This window comes from Cherax quadricarinatus, chromosome 24, assembly GCF_038502225.1.
Source record: "Cherax quadricarinatus isolate ZL_2023a chromosome 24, ASM3850222v1, whole genome shotgun sequence".
NCBI lineage: Eukaryota > Metazoa > Arthropoda > Malacostraca > Decapoda > Parastacidae > Cherax > Cherax quadricarinatus.
Window position 1 is genome coordinate 857,694 of NC_091315.1, and position 14,666 is coordinate 872,359.

The 14,666-nt window shown below is 44.7% G+C and overlaps 1 protein-coding gene across 1 annotated transcript in view; it reads right to left on the reverse strand.

Moving 5' to 3' along the window:
* The window catches only part of LOC138853190 (15-hydroxyprostaglandin dehydrogenase [NAD(+)]-like), a 46,214-nt gene that overhangs the window by 6,872 nt on the left and 24,676 nt on the right, over positions 1 to 14,666 (reverse strand). The window contains exon 4 of the mRNA XM_070088504.1: positions 6,260 to 6,433. Within this exon, the coding sequence (XP_069944605.1) occupies positions 6,260 to 6,433 (174 nt within the window). The remainder of the gene's footprint in view (positions 1 to 6,259; positions 6,434 to 14,666) is intronic.

Sequence of the window (14,666 nt, forward strand, 5' to 3'; positions counted from 1 at the left end):
GCCTTCCTTCCACTACAGACTGATACACTCTTGAAGTCATTCTGTTTCGCTCCATTCTCTCTACATGTCCGAACCACCTCAACAACCCTTCCTCAGCCCTCTGGACAACAGTTTTGGTAATCCCGCACCTCCTCCTAACTTTCAAACTACGAATTCTCTGCATTATATTCACACCACACATTGCCCTCAGACATGACATCTCCACTGCCTCCAGCCTTCTCCTCGCTGCAACATTCATCACCCACGCTTCACACCCATATAAGAGCGTTGGTAAAACTATACTCTCATACATTCCCCTCTTTGCCTCCAAGGACAAAGTTCTTTGTCTCCACAGACTCCTAAGTGCACCACTCACTCTTTTTCCCTCATCAATTCTATGATTCACCTCATCTTTCATAGACCCATCCGCTGACACGTCCACTCCCAAATATCTGAATACGTTCACCTCCTCCATACTCTCTCCCTCCAATCTGATATTCAATCTTTCATCACCTAATCTTTTTGTTATCCTCATAACCTTACTCTTTCCTGTATTCACCTTTAATTTTCTTCTTTTGCACACCCTACCAAATTCATCCACCAATCTCTGCAACTTCTCTTCAGAATCTCCCAAGAGCACAGTGTCATCAGCAAAGAGCAGCTGTGACAACTCCCACTTTGTGTGTGATTCTTTATCTTTTAACTCCACGCCTCTTGCCAAGACCCTCGCATTTACTTCTCTTACAACCCCATCTATAAATATATTAAACAACCACGGTGACATCACACATCCTTGTCTAAGGCCTACTTTTACTGGGAAAAAATTTCCCTCTTTCCTACATACTCTAACTTGAGCCTCACTATCCTCGTAAAAACTCTTCACTGCTTTCAGTAACCTACCTCCTACACCATACACTTGCAACATCTGCCACATTGCCCCCCTATCCACCCTGTCATACGCCTTTTCCAAATCCATAAATGCCACAAAGACCTCTTTAGCCTTATCTAAATACTGTTCACTTATATGTTTCACTGTAAACACCTGGTCCACACACCCCCTACCTTTCCTGAAGCCTCCTTGTTCATCTGCTATCCTATTCTCCGTCTTACTCTTAATTCTTTCAATTATAACTCTACCATACACTTTACCAGGTACACTCAACAGACTTATCCCCCTATATATATATATATATATATATATATATATATATATATATATATATATATATATATATATATATATATATCAGTGGTCCCTCAATAATCGTCCGGCCTGAAAGTCGTCCATTTTGGAAATAGTCCCGTTATTTCGTCTAAACATTGGCTCGCAAATGGTCCATTAACTCGCTAATCGTCCTGCATCTGGGATGCGTACTCACGCTCTGAGCTGCTTAGGCTTGTCTTCCCAGCCAGTGTGCCATTGTTTACCAGTGAGTGACGGTCCCCTAAGATAAGATAAGATAAGATTTCATTTGGATTTTTAACCCCAGAGGGTTAGCCACCCAGGATAACCCAAGAAAGTCAGTGCGTCATCGAGGACTGTCTAACTTATTTCCATTGGGGTCCTTAATCTTGTCCCCCAGGATGCGACCCACACCAGTCGACTAACACCCAGGTACCTATTTGCTGCTAGGTGAACAGGACAACAGGTGTAAGGAAACGTGTCGAAATGTTTCCACCCGCCGGGAATCGAACCCGGGCCCTCCGTGTGTGAAGCGGGAGCTTTAGCCACCAGGCCACCGGGCCACCTGCAGGCCACCGGGCCACCTCACTTGCTCCTACGAAATATTTCATATTCCATTGATTTTAGTGCTTGCAAGTGCTAAATAAGCTACCTTGGCTCCAAAGAAAGCTTCTAGTGCCAGCCCTTTGGTAAAGAATGTGAGAAAAACATATAATTTATGAAAAAGTTTGTAGAAAAATACAAAAGTGGCGTTGGTAGAGTGGAAGCAGTTGTGATAGTGGTTGATGGTGGTAGAAGGTAGTAGTGATGGTGGTAACAGTTGTAATAGTGGTAAAAGGTCATAGTGATGGTGGTAGAGGGTTCCTTCTTTAGTGATTCAGTGATTCTACCAGCTCCTCCAATGTTGTTGGAGTTATATAGGGCTACAGAAAACACCGCTGCCTCAGCTGCTGCTTCACCACCATTATGGACGGCTTACTCTCAGTGGCCCATATATACCCAACAACAACACAACACAACACCTCTTGTGACATACGTAATGACTTATTTATTCATTCTAGAGTATATTCCATGTTTCTACGTTATTAATATTGTTTATTATGTCATATTAGTTGAATTGTGATAGATAAATAAGCTGTAGAGTTGATATTAGTGTCATATTCTCCAACAATAAACTTACCATCCCTCCCTCACACAAACAAGTCTTCAATAAGAACATAAGAAAGGAGGAACTCTGCAGTAGGCCTGCTGGCCCATACTAGGCCAGTCCTTCACAAATCCAACCCACTAGCAGAACAAATGCTACCCAAGGAATAAGCTCAGGTGCAAGTCCGACTCAAATCCAACCCCTCTCACTCGTGTATTTATCCAACCTAAATTTGAAACTACCCAAGCCATAGCTTTTAGAACATAAGAAAGGAGGAATGCTGCAATAAGTCTGTTGGCCCATACTAGGCTGGTTCTTCACAAATCCAACCCACTAACAGAACAAATGCTATCCTAGCAATAAGCTCAGGTGCAAGACCGACTCAAATCCAACCCCTCTCACTTTTGTATTTATCCAACCTAAATTTGAAACTACCCAATGTTTTAGCTTCAATCACCCTACTAGGCAGACCATTCCACTCATCAACTACCCCTATTGCCAATGTTCATTTATACATTTTATTAGTGTTTTACATTTATTTGGCATTCTTTTCTGCATGTAAATCTATATTTATGCTAGGGAAGTGACCCCTGAAGTGACCTAGAGTGCTTATGGAGGGGGATTCCTCTTCCAAACAATAACCTCTCTTCCCTCTCCTCCTCCCTGTCTTCCATTCATCAACAACAGCCTTCAATAAAGGTAACTGTCATGTTGAATGTTCATTCTTTTGCGCATGTAAATCTATCTTTTAGGTAAAAAAAAAAAATTGTTGTTTATACTTCTGGGTGTCTGGAACGAATTAATTGGATTTACATTATTTCTTATGGGAAAAATTGATTCGAAAATCGTCTATTTCGATAATAGTCCCACTTCCAAGAGTGGATTAAGGACGATAATTGAGGGAGAGGAGTATGGAAGAAGTGAATGTTTTCAGATACTTGGGAGTTGACGTGTCGGCGGATGGATTTATGAAGGATGAAGTTAATCATAGAATTGATGAGGGAAGAAATTTGAGTGGTGCATTGAGGTATATGTGGAGACAAAAAATGTTATCTATGGAGGCAAAGAAGGGAATGTATGAAAGTATAGTAGTACCAACACTCTTATATGGGTGTGAAGCTTGGGTTGTGAATGCAGCAGCGAGGAGGCGGTTGGAGGCAGTGGAGATGTCCTGTCTAAGGGCAATGTGTGGTGTAAATATTATGCAGAAAATTCGAGTGTGGAAATTAGGAGAAGGTGTGGAGTTAATAAAAGTATTAGTCAGAGGGCTGAAGAGGGGTTGTTGAGGTGGTTTGGTCATTTAGAGAGAATGGATCAAAGTAGAATGACATGGAGAGCATTTAAATCTGTAGGGGAAGGAAGGTGGGGTAGGGGTCGTCCTCAAAAAGGTTGGAAGGAAGGGGTAAAGGAGGTTTTGTGGGCGAGGGGCTTGGACTTCCAGCAGGCATGCGTGAGTGTGTTCGATAGGAGTGAATGGAGACGAATGGTATTTGGGACCTGACGAGTCTGTTGGAGTATACAGTGGTCCCTCAATAATCGCCCATAATCCGTTCCTGGAAGTGGGACTATTATCGAAATGGACGATTTACGAATCAATTTTCCCCATAAGAAATAATGTAAATTCAATTAATCCGTTCCTGACACCCAGAAGTATTAAAAACAAAAAAATTTTTTTACATGAAATATAGATGTAGTACATAAACAATACAGTGGCACATGATGAATTAAACATTAACAGAATAACACTTACCTTTATTGGCGATTCTTCTTTGTGTATGGAAGACTGGAGAAGGAGACTGATTGGATGAATTACTGTTTGGAAGGGGAATCCCCTTCCATCAACACCTCGGGTACCAATTGCTTTTCTGGGGTTACTTCTCTTCTCTGTTTCTTAATGCCACTAGGACCACCTTGAGAGTCACTGGAGTCCTGTCTCGCAAAAAAACTGTCCAGAGAGCTCTGTTTCTGGCGTCTCTTTAAAACTTCCCTAAAATGGGCCAAGACTCTGTCACTGTACAAGTTGCCGATATGGCTTGCAACATCCTTCTCTGGGTGATGTTTCTCCATAAATCTTTCCATCCTACCCCACATTTCAAAAATCTCCTTAATTTCTGAAGAAGGCACCTTCCTCCATCTCTCTTCCTCCTCCTCTGCAGCAAGATTCTGAGCTGCGATCTGTTGCTGTTCCTGCTGAAGCTCTTGCAGCTCCTCAGTGGTTAGCTCTTTGTTGTGGTCCTCCACCAACTCTTCCACATCCTCCAAACTCACATCCAACCCCATGGAACTCCCCAGTGCCACAATGGATTTAACAACTGACATAGGCTCATCAGGGTCAGCCCCAAACCCTTCAAAATCCCTCTTGTGGACACAATCTGGCCACAATTTTCTCCAAGCAGAGTTCAAAGTCCTGGTAGTCACTCCCTCCCAAGCCTTACCTATAAGGCTTACGCAATGGAGAATACTGAAATGTTCTTTCCAAAAATCTCGTAGGGTCAAGTGAGTGTCTGAGGTCACATTCAAGCACCTTTCAAACATTGCTTTGGTGTAGAGTTTTTTAAAGTTTGCAATGACCTGCTGGTCCATGGGCTGGAGGAGAGGAGTGGTATTCGGGGGCAAGAACTTTACTGTGATGAACCCAAACTCCTTCAGAATTAGGTCATCCAAGTTTGGAGGATGAGCAGGTGCATTGTCCATTACTAGGAGGCACTTGAGATCCAATTTCTTTTCCAGGAGGTAATTCTTCACACTAGGGCCAAACACTTCATTGAACCACTCTACAAAAATTTCCCTCGTGACCCATGCCTTACTATTAGATTTCCAAAACACACACAATTTACTCTTCATAACATTGTTTTTCTTGAACACACTGGGATTTTCAGAATGGAACACTAGTAACGGCTTCACTTTGAAATTTCCAGTAGCATTAGCACAGAACATGAGCATCAGCCTGTCTTTCATAGGCTTGTGTCCTGGCATTGCCTTTTCTTCCTGAGTAATGTAGGTCCTCTTCGACATTTTCTTCCAAAAGAGGCCTGTTTCATCACACTTGAACACTTGTTCAGGCTTCAGTCCTTCACTGTTTATGTACTCCTGGAATTCATGCACATATTTTTCAGCCGCCTTGTGGTCCGAACTGGCAGCCTCACCATGCCTTACCACACTGTGTATGCCAGTACGCTTCTTAAATCTCTCAAACCAGCCTTTGCTGGCCTTAAATTCACTCACATCATCACTAGTTGCAGGCAATTTCTTTACCAAATCGTCATGCAACTGCCTAGCCTTTTCACAAATAAGCGACGTCATAAGACTATCTCCTGCTAATTGTTTCTCATTTATCCACACCAATAATAACTTCTCAACATCTTCGAGTACTGGTGATCTCATTTTTGTCAGCATATTTACCCCCTTTGCAACAACAGCGTCCTTGATTTCCTTTTTCTTGGCTATGATGGAAGATATGGTTGTACGGGATTTGTTATACATCCTGGCCAGTTCGCCCACACGTACGCCACTATCATATTGTTCAATGATGTTTTTCTTAAATTCAATCGTATTTCTCACCTTCTTTACCAAAGGCTTGGCACTAGGAGCTTTCTTTGGAGCCATGGTAGCTTATTTAGCACTTAAATAACTTGCAAGCACTAAAATAAATGAAATATTATGAAATATTTCGCTGGAGCACGTGAGGGGACCGTCGCTCACTGGTAAACAATGGCACACTGGCTGGGAAGGAAAGGCCGAGGCGGCTCCCAGCGGCTCAGAGCGTGAGTATGCGTCCGGGATGAAGAACTATTAGCGAGTTACCGGACCATTTCCGAGCCAATATTTTGACGAAAAAACAGGACTATTTCCGAAATGGACAACTTTCAGACCGGACGATTATTGAGGGACCACTGTATTATCAACTTGTTGTAAAGGTCACCAATCCTTGACGGGAGACTTGTACTCACCCCTAAGCTTCTGGTGAGACCAATGATAGCATGCTTGGTGGAGGTGTAGACAGGTCCCAGAGGTGTTGCCTTAAGACCTGCAACACTGGAGATGTTGACCACAATGCCCCCACCACCGCCCTTGTTCACGCCCATCCTTTCCAATGCCAGCAGCGTCCCCCGCATGCACCCACCCTGAAACACACATAGTAATATTGTTTGTACCATGGAATAAACAATCAATGGGCCAGTCTAACTAGAATCTATCTGAACAGAGTTTCGGAAGGTCAACGTACCCCATGGCCCAGCCCACAACCAGGCCTCATTTCCCCGTATTTCTGTTCCAACATCTTAGCTTAGCCATCCAGAGGAAAAATGCAGGCTTCTGAAGAGCTGGAGGGGATTCATAATCTGAATTTTAATTAACACATAGCTAATCAATTCTAAAACTAGAAGGCTAGTATTCTAAACTTAAAAAAAAATAATTTCTTTTTGGAATTTCAAGGGTATTATGAAGCATAATATCAATGTTAAGGTCAAGGAGTCTCGCACCTCATCATTACTGCTGAAATAATTCCAAAACTTCACAACTCGGCTAATTATATTGTAATAAAGTGCCTGGTGGGATAAACCTTTTCTTAATAAATATAGCCTCTCCTCACTTAATGACGGAGTTCCATTCCCAAGACCATGTCAGTAAACGAATTCATCGCTATGTGAGGAGCATGCTACAATGGTAGCGGGTTTGTGTTGTCCATCTTTGATATTGTTTTAATGTCACCTCTGCACTATTTACAACATTTACCTGGAGAGAGTTCCAGGGGTCAACGCCCCCGCAGCCTGGTCTGTGACCAGGCCTCCTGGTGGATCAGAGCCTGATCAACCAGGCTGTTACTGCTGGCTGCACGCAATCCAACGTACGAGCCACAGCCCGGATGGTCAGGTACCGACTTTAGGTGCTTGTCCGGTGCCAGCTTGAAGACTGCCAGGGGTCTATTGGTAATCCCCCTTGTGTATGCTGGGAGGTAGTTGAACAGTCTTGGGCCCCTGACACTTATTGTATTGTCTCTTAACGTGCTAGTGACACCCCTGCTTTTCATTGGGGGGATGTTGCATCATCTGCCAAGCCGTTTGCTTTCGTTGTGAGTGATTTTCGTGTGCAAGTTCAGTACTAGTCCCTCTAGGATTTTCCAGGTGTATATAATCATGTATCTCTCCCGCCTGTGTTCCAGGGAATACAGGTTCAGGAACTTCAAGCGCTCCCAGTAATTGAGGTGTTTTATCTCTGTTATGCGCGCCGTGAAGGTTCTCTGTACATTTTCTAGGTCAGCAATTTCACCTGCCTTGAAAGGTGCTGTTAGTGTGCAGCAATATTCCAGACTAGATAGAACAAGTGGCCTGAAGAGTGTCATCATGGGCTTGGCATCCCTAGTTTTGAAGGTTCTTATTATCCATCCTGTCATTTTTCTAGCAGCTGCGATTGATACAATGTTATGGTCTTTGAAGGTGAGATCCTCCGACATGATCACTCCCAGGTCTTTGATGTTGGTTTTTCGCTCTATTTTGTGGCCGGAATTTGTTTTATATACTCTGATGAAGTTTTAATTTCCTGGTGTTTACCATATCGGAGTAATTGAAATTTCTCATTGTTGAACTTCATATTGTTTTCTGCAGCCCATTGAAAGATTTGGTGCCATTGTACCATATTCTACCATATGGTACCATTGTATCATATGGTACAATTGTATCATGTGCCATTATACCATTTTGTACCATATGGTACCATTGTACCATATGGTATAATTGTACTATATGGTACAATTGCACCCTATGGCACCATTGTACCATATAGTACTATATGGTACCATTGTATTCAACACAATAACCGCACTAATATTTTCATCATTTTGTTTACAATAAACTTGTAAACAAGTTTTGTAAGCAATATAATGATAAACAAATTAGTGCAGTTATTGTGTTGAATACAATGAGTGTACACTTATACAATATACATTATACTGGTCTCACAGGCCATAAATGTTATTAGAAAAAGAAAAAAATTAGAAAAGACAAGAAAAAAGTATAAAAAACATAAAATAAAAAAATGGAATTTTGCGGAAGTCACTTATGTTGCCGCCACCCGGTCATTTTGGGTCAACTTCCCGCCGCTGTATCTTGGTAAGTACTGATCAGATTTTTTTTTTTTTTTTGGTTTTATTACCTTCACAAAAATATTATCTTTAATTCTGTAAGAAAAAATAATTTTTTTTTTCAAAATTTCTTGGACTCTGGGGCACCACTTCAGATTTTGGCCTTGGACCCTGAAAGGGTTAAATTCCACTTCACATTGTTTGGTTGGTTCATTGTGTTTAAAGCCTCTCAATTATATAAGTGTCATTTAGGCTGTAGGATAACTGCCAGGCATAATTACTTTAAAACTGATTGACATTGTAAAGATGAAGTTATATTACTCACCTAGTTGGGGTTGAAGGGGTTGAGTCCAAGCTCCTGGCCCCGCCTCTTCACTGGTCGCTACTAGGTCACTCTCCCTGAACCGTGAGCTTTATCATACCTCTGCTTAAAGCTATGTATGGATCCTGCCTCCACTACATCGCTTCCCAAACTATTCCACTTCCTGACTACTCTGTGGCTGAAGAAATACTTCCTAACATCCCTGTGATTCATCTGTGTCTTCAACTTCCAACTGTGTCCCCTTGTTGCTGTGTCCCATCTCTGGAACATCCTGTCTTTGTCCACCTTGTCAATTCCTCTCAGTATTTTGTATGTCGTTATCATGTCCCCCCTATCTCTCCTGTCCTCCAGTGTCGTCAGGTTGATTTCCCTTAACCTCTCCTCGTAGGACATACCTCTTAGCTCTGGGACTAGTCTTGTTGCAAACCTTTGCACTTTCTCTAGTTTCTTTACGTGCTTGGCTAGGTGTGGGTTCCAAACTGGTGCCGCATACTCCAATATGGGCCTAACGTACACGGTGTACAGGGTCCTGAACGATTCCTTATTAAGATGTCGGAATGCTGTTCTGAGGTTTGCTAGGCGCCCATATGCTGCAGCAGTTATTTGGTTGATGTGCGCTTCAGGAGATGTGCCTGGTGTTATACTCACCCCAAGATCTTTTTCCTTGAGTGAGGTTTGTAGTCTCTGGCCCCCTAGACTGTACTCCGTCTGCGGTCTTCTTTGCCCTTCCCCAATCTTCATGACTTTGCACTTGGTGGGGTTGAACTCCAGGAGCCAATTGCTGGACCAGGTCTGCAGCCTGTCCAGATCCCTTTGTAGTTCTGCCTGGTCTTCGATCGAATGAATTCTTCTCATCAACTTCACGTCATCTGCAAACAGGGACACTTCGGAGTCTATTCCTTCCGTCATGTCGTTCACAAATACCAGAAACAGCACTGGTCCTAGGACTGACCCCTGTGGGACCCCGCTGGTCACAGGTGCCCACTCTGACACCTCGCCACGTACCATGACTCGCTGCTGTCTTCCTGACAAGTATTCCCTGATCCATTGTAGTGCCTTCCCTGTTATCCCTGCTTGGTCCTCCAGTTTTTGCACTAATCTCTTGTGTGGAACTGTGTCAAACGCCTTCTTGCAGTCCAAGAAAATGCAATCCACCCACCCTCTCTCTCTCTTGTCTTACTGCTGTCACCATGTCATAGAACTCCAGTAGGTTTGTGACACAGGATTTCTCGTCCCTGAAACCAATTTGGCTGCTGTTGATGAGATCATTCCTTTCTAGATGTTCCACCACTCTTCTCCTGATAATCTTCCCATGACTTTGCATACTATACATGTCAGTGACACTGGTCTGTAGTTTAGTGCTTCATGTCTGTCTCCTTTTTTAAAGATTGGGACTACATTTGCTGTCTTCCATGCCTCAGGCAATCTCCCTGTTTCGATAGATGTATTGAATATTGTTGTTAGGGGTACACATAGCGCCTCTGCTCCCTCTCTCAGGACCCATGGAGAGATGTTATCCGGCCCCATTGCCTTTGAGGTATCTAGCTCACTCAGAAGCCTCTTCACTTCTTCCTCGGTTGTGTGTACTGTGTCCAGCACTTGGTGGTGTGCCCCACCTCTCCGTCTTTCTGGAGCCCCTTCTGTCTCCTCTGTGAACACTTCTTTGAATCTCTTGTTGAGTTCCTCACATACTTCACGGTCATTTCTTGTTGTCTCTCCTCCTTCCTTCCTTAGCCTGATTACCTGGTCCTTGACTGTTGTTTTCCTCCTGATGTGGCTGTATAACAGCTTCGGGTCAGATTTGGCTTTCGCTGCTATGTCGTTTTCATATTGTCGTTGGGCCTCCCTTCTTATCTGTGCATATTCATTTCTGGCTCTACGACTGCTCTCCTTATTCTCCTGGGTCCTTTGCCTTCTATATTTCTTCCATTCCCTAGCACACTTGGTTTTTGCCTCCCTGCACCTTTGGGTGAACCATGGGCTCATCCTGGCTTTTTCATTATTCCTGTTACCCTTGGGTACAAACCTCTCCTCAGCCTCCTTGCACATTGTTGCTACATATTCCATCATCTCATTAACTGGCTTCCCTGCCAGTTCTCTGTCCCACTGAACCCCGTTCAGGAAGTTCCTCATTCCCGTGTAGTCCCCTTTCTTGTAGTTTGGCTTCATTCGTCCTGGCCTTCCTGCTTCCCCCTCCACTTGTAGCTCTACTGTGTATTCGAAGCTTAAAACCACATGATCGCTGGCCCCAAGGGGTCTTTCATATGTGATGTCCTCAATATCTGCACTACTCAAGGTGAATACTAGGTCCAGTCTTGCTGGTTCATCCTCTCCTCTCTCTCTTGTAGTGTCCCTTACGTGTTGGTACATGAAGTTTTCCAGTACCACCTCCATCATCTTAGCCCTCCATGTATCTTGGCCCCCATGTGGCTCCAAGTTCTCCCAATCGATCTCCTTGTGGTTAAAGTCACCCATGATCAGGAGCTTTGCCCTGCATGCATGAGCTCTTCTGGCCACTGCAGCCAGTGTGTCAACCATCGCTCTATTGCTCTCGTCATACTCTTGCCTTGGCCTCCTGCTGTTCTGTGGTGGGTTATACATCACTGCAATTACCACCTTGGGACCTCCAGAGTGAAGCGTTCCCGCTATGTAATCACTTGCTTCTCCGCTGTCTCCTCTCTCCAGCTCATCAAAATTCCATCGGTTTTTGATCAGCAGTGCCACTCCTCCACCCCTCCCTGTTCCCTCTGTCTTTCCTCAGGATCTGGTATCCCGTTGGAAAGATGGCATCTGTTATCATACCTGTAAGCTTGGTTTCTGTGAGAGCTATGATGTCCAGTGATGCCTCTTTGACTCTTTTGTGCCACTCCTCCCACTTATTTGTTATTCCATCAGCGTTTGTGTACCATACCTTCAGTTTCCTTTCCAACACTGTGGTTTGGGGGGCCTGTGAGGGTGGGAGACCTGGTAGCATACTGTGGGATTCTATAGCTGGGTGTTGGGTGGAAGCTGTGAGTATGGATTGTAGTTTGTGTTGGGATGGTGTGATAGGTTGTGGGGTGAGGATAGTTGTGTGTGTGTGTGTGTGTGTACTCACTAGGGATGTGTGAATACTAGTGTGTGTGTGTGTGTGTGTAAAGTGTGTGAGTGTGTGTGTGTGTGTGTGTGTGTGTGTGTGTGTGTGTGTACCTAATTGTACTCACCTATTTGTGGTTGCAGGGGTCGAGGCTCAGGTCCGGACCCCCGCCTCTTCACTGATCACTACTAGGCCCTCTCTTTCTCTCTGCTCCATGAGCTTTGTCATACCTCGTCTTAAAGCTATGTATGGTTCCTGCCTCCACTACCTCACTTGCCAGACTATTCCAATTCCTGACGACTCTGTGCCTGAATAAATACTTCCTAACATCCCTTTGACTCGTCTGAGTCTTCAGCTTCCAATTGTGACCCCTTGTTTCTGTGTCCCCTCTCTGGAACAACCTGTCTCTGTCCACCTTATCTATTCCACGCAGTATTTTGTATGTCGTTATCATGTCTCCCTAACCCTCCTGTCCTCATCTGTTGTCAGTCCGATTTCCCTCAACCTTTCTTCGTAGGACATGCCCCTGAGCTCTGGAACTAGCCTTGTTGCAAACCTTTGCACTTTCTCTAATTTCTTGACGTGCTTGACCAGGTGTGGGTTCCAAACTGGTGCTGCATACTCCAGTATGGGCCTGATGTACACAGTGTACAGTGTCTTGAACGATTCCTTACTAAGGTATCGGAACGCTATTCTCAGGTTTGCCAGGCGCCCATATGCTGCAGCAGTTATCTGGTTGATGTGTGCCTCCGGAGACATGCTCGGTGTTATGGTCACCCCAAGATCTTTCTCCTTGAGCGAGGTTTGCAGTCTTTGGCCACCTAGCCTATACTCTGTCTGCGGTCTTCTTTGCCCTTCTCCGATCTTCATGACTTTGCATTTGGCAGGGTTGAATTCAAGAAGCCAGTTGCTGGACCACGTGTCCAGCCTGTCCAGGTCTCTTTGAAGTCCTGCCTGATCCTCATCTGATTTAATTCTCCTCATTAACTTCACATCATCTGCGAACAGGGACACTTCTGAGTCTATCCCTTCCATCATGTCATTCACATATACCAAAAATAGCACTGGTCCTAGGACCGACCCCTGTGGGACCCCGCTCGTCACAGGTGCCCACTGTGATACCTCATCCCGTACCATGACTCGTTGTTGCCTCCCTGTCAGGTATTCTCTGATCCATTGCAGTGCCCTTCCTGTTATACGCGCCTGATCCTCTAGTTTCTGCACTAGTCTCTTGTGAGGAACTGTGTCGAAGGCCTTCTTGCAGTCCAAGAAAATGCAATCAACCCACCCCTCTCTCTCGTGTCTTACTTCTGTAACTTTGTCATAAAACTCCAGAAGGTTTGTGACACAGGATTTGCCTTCCATGAATCCGTGCTGGTTGTCGTTTATAATCTTGTTCCGTTCCAGGTGCTCCACCACTCTCCTCCTGATAATCTTCTCCATGACTTTGCATACTATACAGGTCAGTGACACTGGTCTGTAATTTAGTGCCTCTTTTCTGTCTCCTTTTTTAAAAATGGGAACTACATTTGCGGTCTTCCATACCTCAGGTAGTTGCCCAGTTTCAAGGGATGTGTTGAAGATTGTGGTTAATGGCACACACAGTATATCTGCTCCCTCCCTGAGGACCCACGGGGAGATGTTGTCCGGTCCCATTGCCTTTGAGGTATCAAGGTCACTTAGCAGCTTCTTCACCTCCTCCTCAGTTGTGTGCATATCGTCCAGCACTTGTTGGTCTATTCCCTGTTGGTGTCCCCCTCTGTCCTGTCTTCCCAGAGTCCTTCCTGTCTCCACTGTGAATACTTCCTTAAATCTCCTGTTGAGCTCCTCGCATACCTCTTGATCGTTTCTTGTGAGTTCCCCACCTTCTTTCCTCAGCCTGATCACCTGGTCTTTGACTGTTGTCTTTCTCCTAATGTGGCTAAACAGCAGTTTCGGGTCAGACTTGGCTTTCGATGCTATGTCATTTTCGTACTGTCGCTGGGCCTCCCTCCTTATCTGTGCATATTCGTTTCTGGCTCTTCGACTGATCTCCTTGTTTTCCTGGGTCCTTTGCCTTCTATACCTCTTCCATTCTCTAATGCACTTAGTTTTTGCCTCCCTGCACCTTTGGGTAAACCAAGGACTCGCTTTGGTCTTCCCATTGTTTCTGTTGCCCTTGGGAACAAACCTTTCCTCTGCCTCCTTGCATTTTGTTGTTACATACTCCATCATTTCATTTACTGTCTTTCCTACCATTTCTCTGTCCCACTGCACCTCCTGCAGGAAGTTCCTCATACCTGTGTAGTCCCCCCTTTTATAGTTTGGCTTTTCCCATTCGACTCCTGTTACCCTCTCCACCTGTAACTCTACTATGTAATCAAAACTCAGGACTACGTGGTCACTAGCTCCGAGGGGCCTCTCATATGTGATGTCATCAATGTCTGAGCTACTCAGGGTGAACACAAGGTCCAGTCTTGCTGGTTCATCCTCCCCTCGCTCTCTGGTAGTGTCCCTGATGTGTTGATGCATGAGGTTTTCCAGTACCACATCCATCATCTTGGCTCTCCATGTTTCGGGGCCCCCATGAGGCTCCAGGTTTTCCCAATCGATCTCCCTGTGGTTGAAATCACCCATAACCAGTAACTTTGCTCTGCACGTTTGAGCTCTTCATGCCACCTCAGCCAGTGTGTCCACCATCACTCTGTTGTTCTCATCATATTCCTCTCTTGGCCTCCTGCAGTTCTGTGGTGGGTTATACATCACAGCAATGGCTACCTTATGTTTCCCAGATTGAATTGTGCCTGCTATGTAGTCCCTTTCTCCAATCTCGTCCATGCCCTCCATTTCCTCGAAACTCCATCGTTCTTTTATGAGCAGTGCAACCCCTCCTCCCCCTCT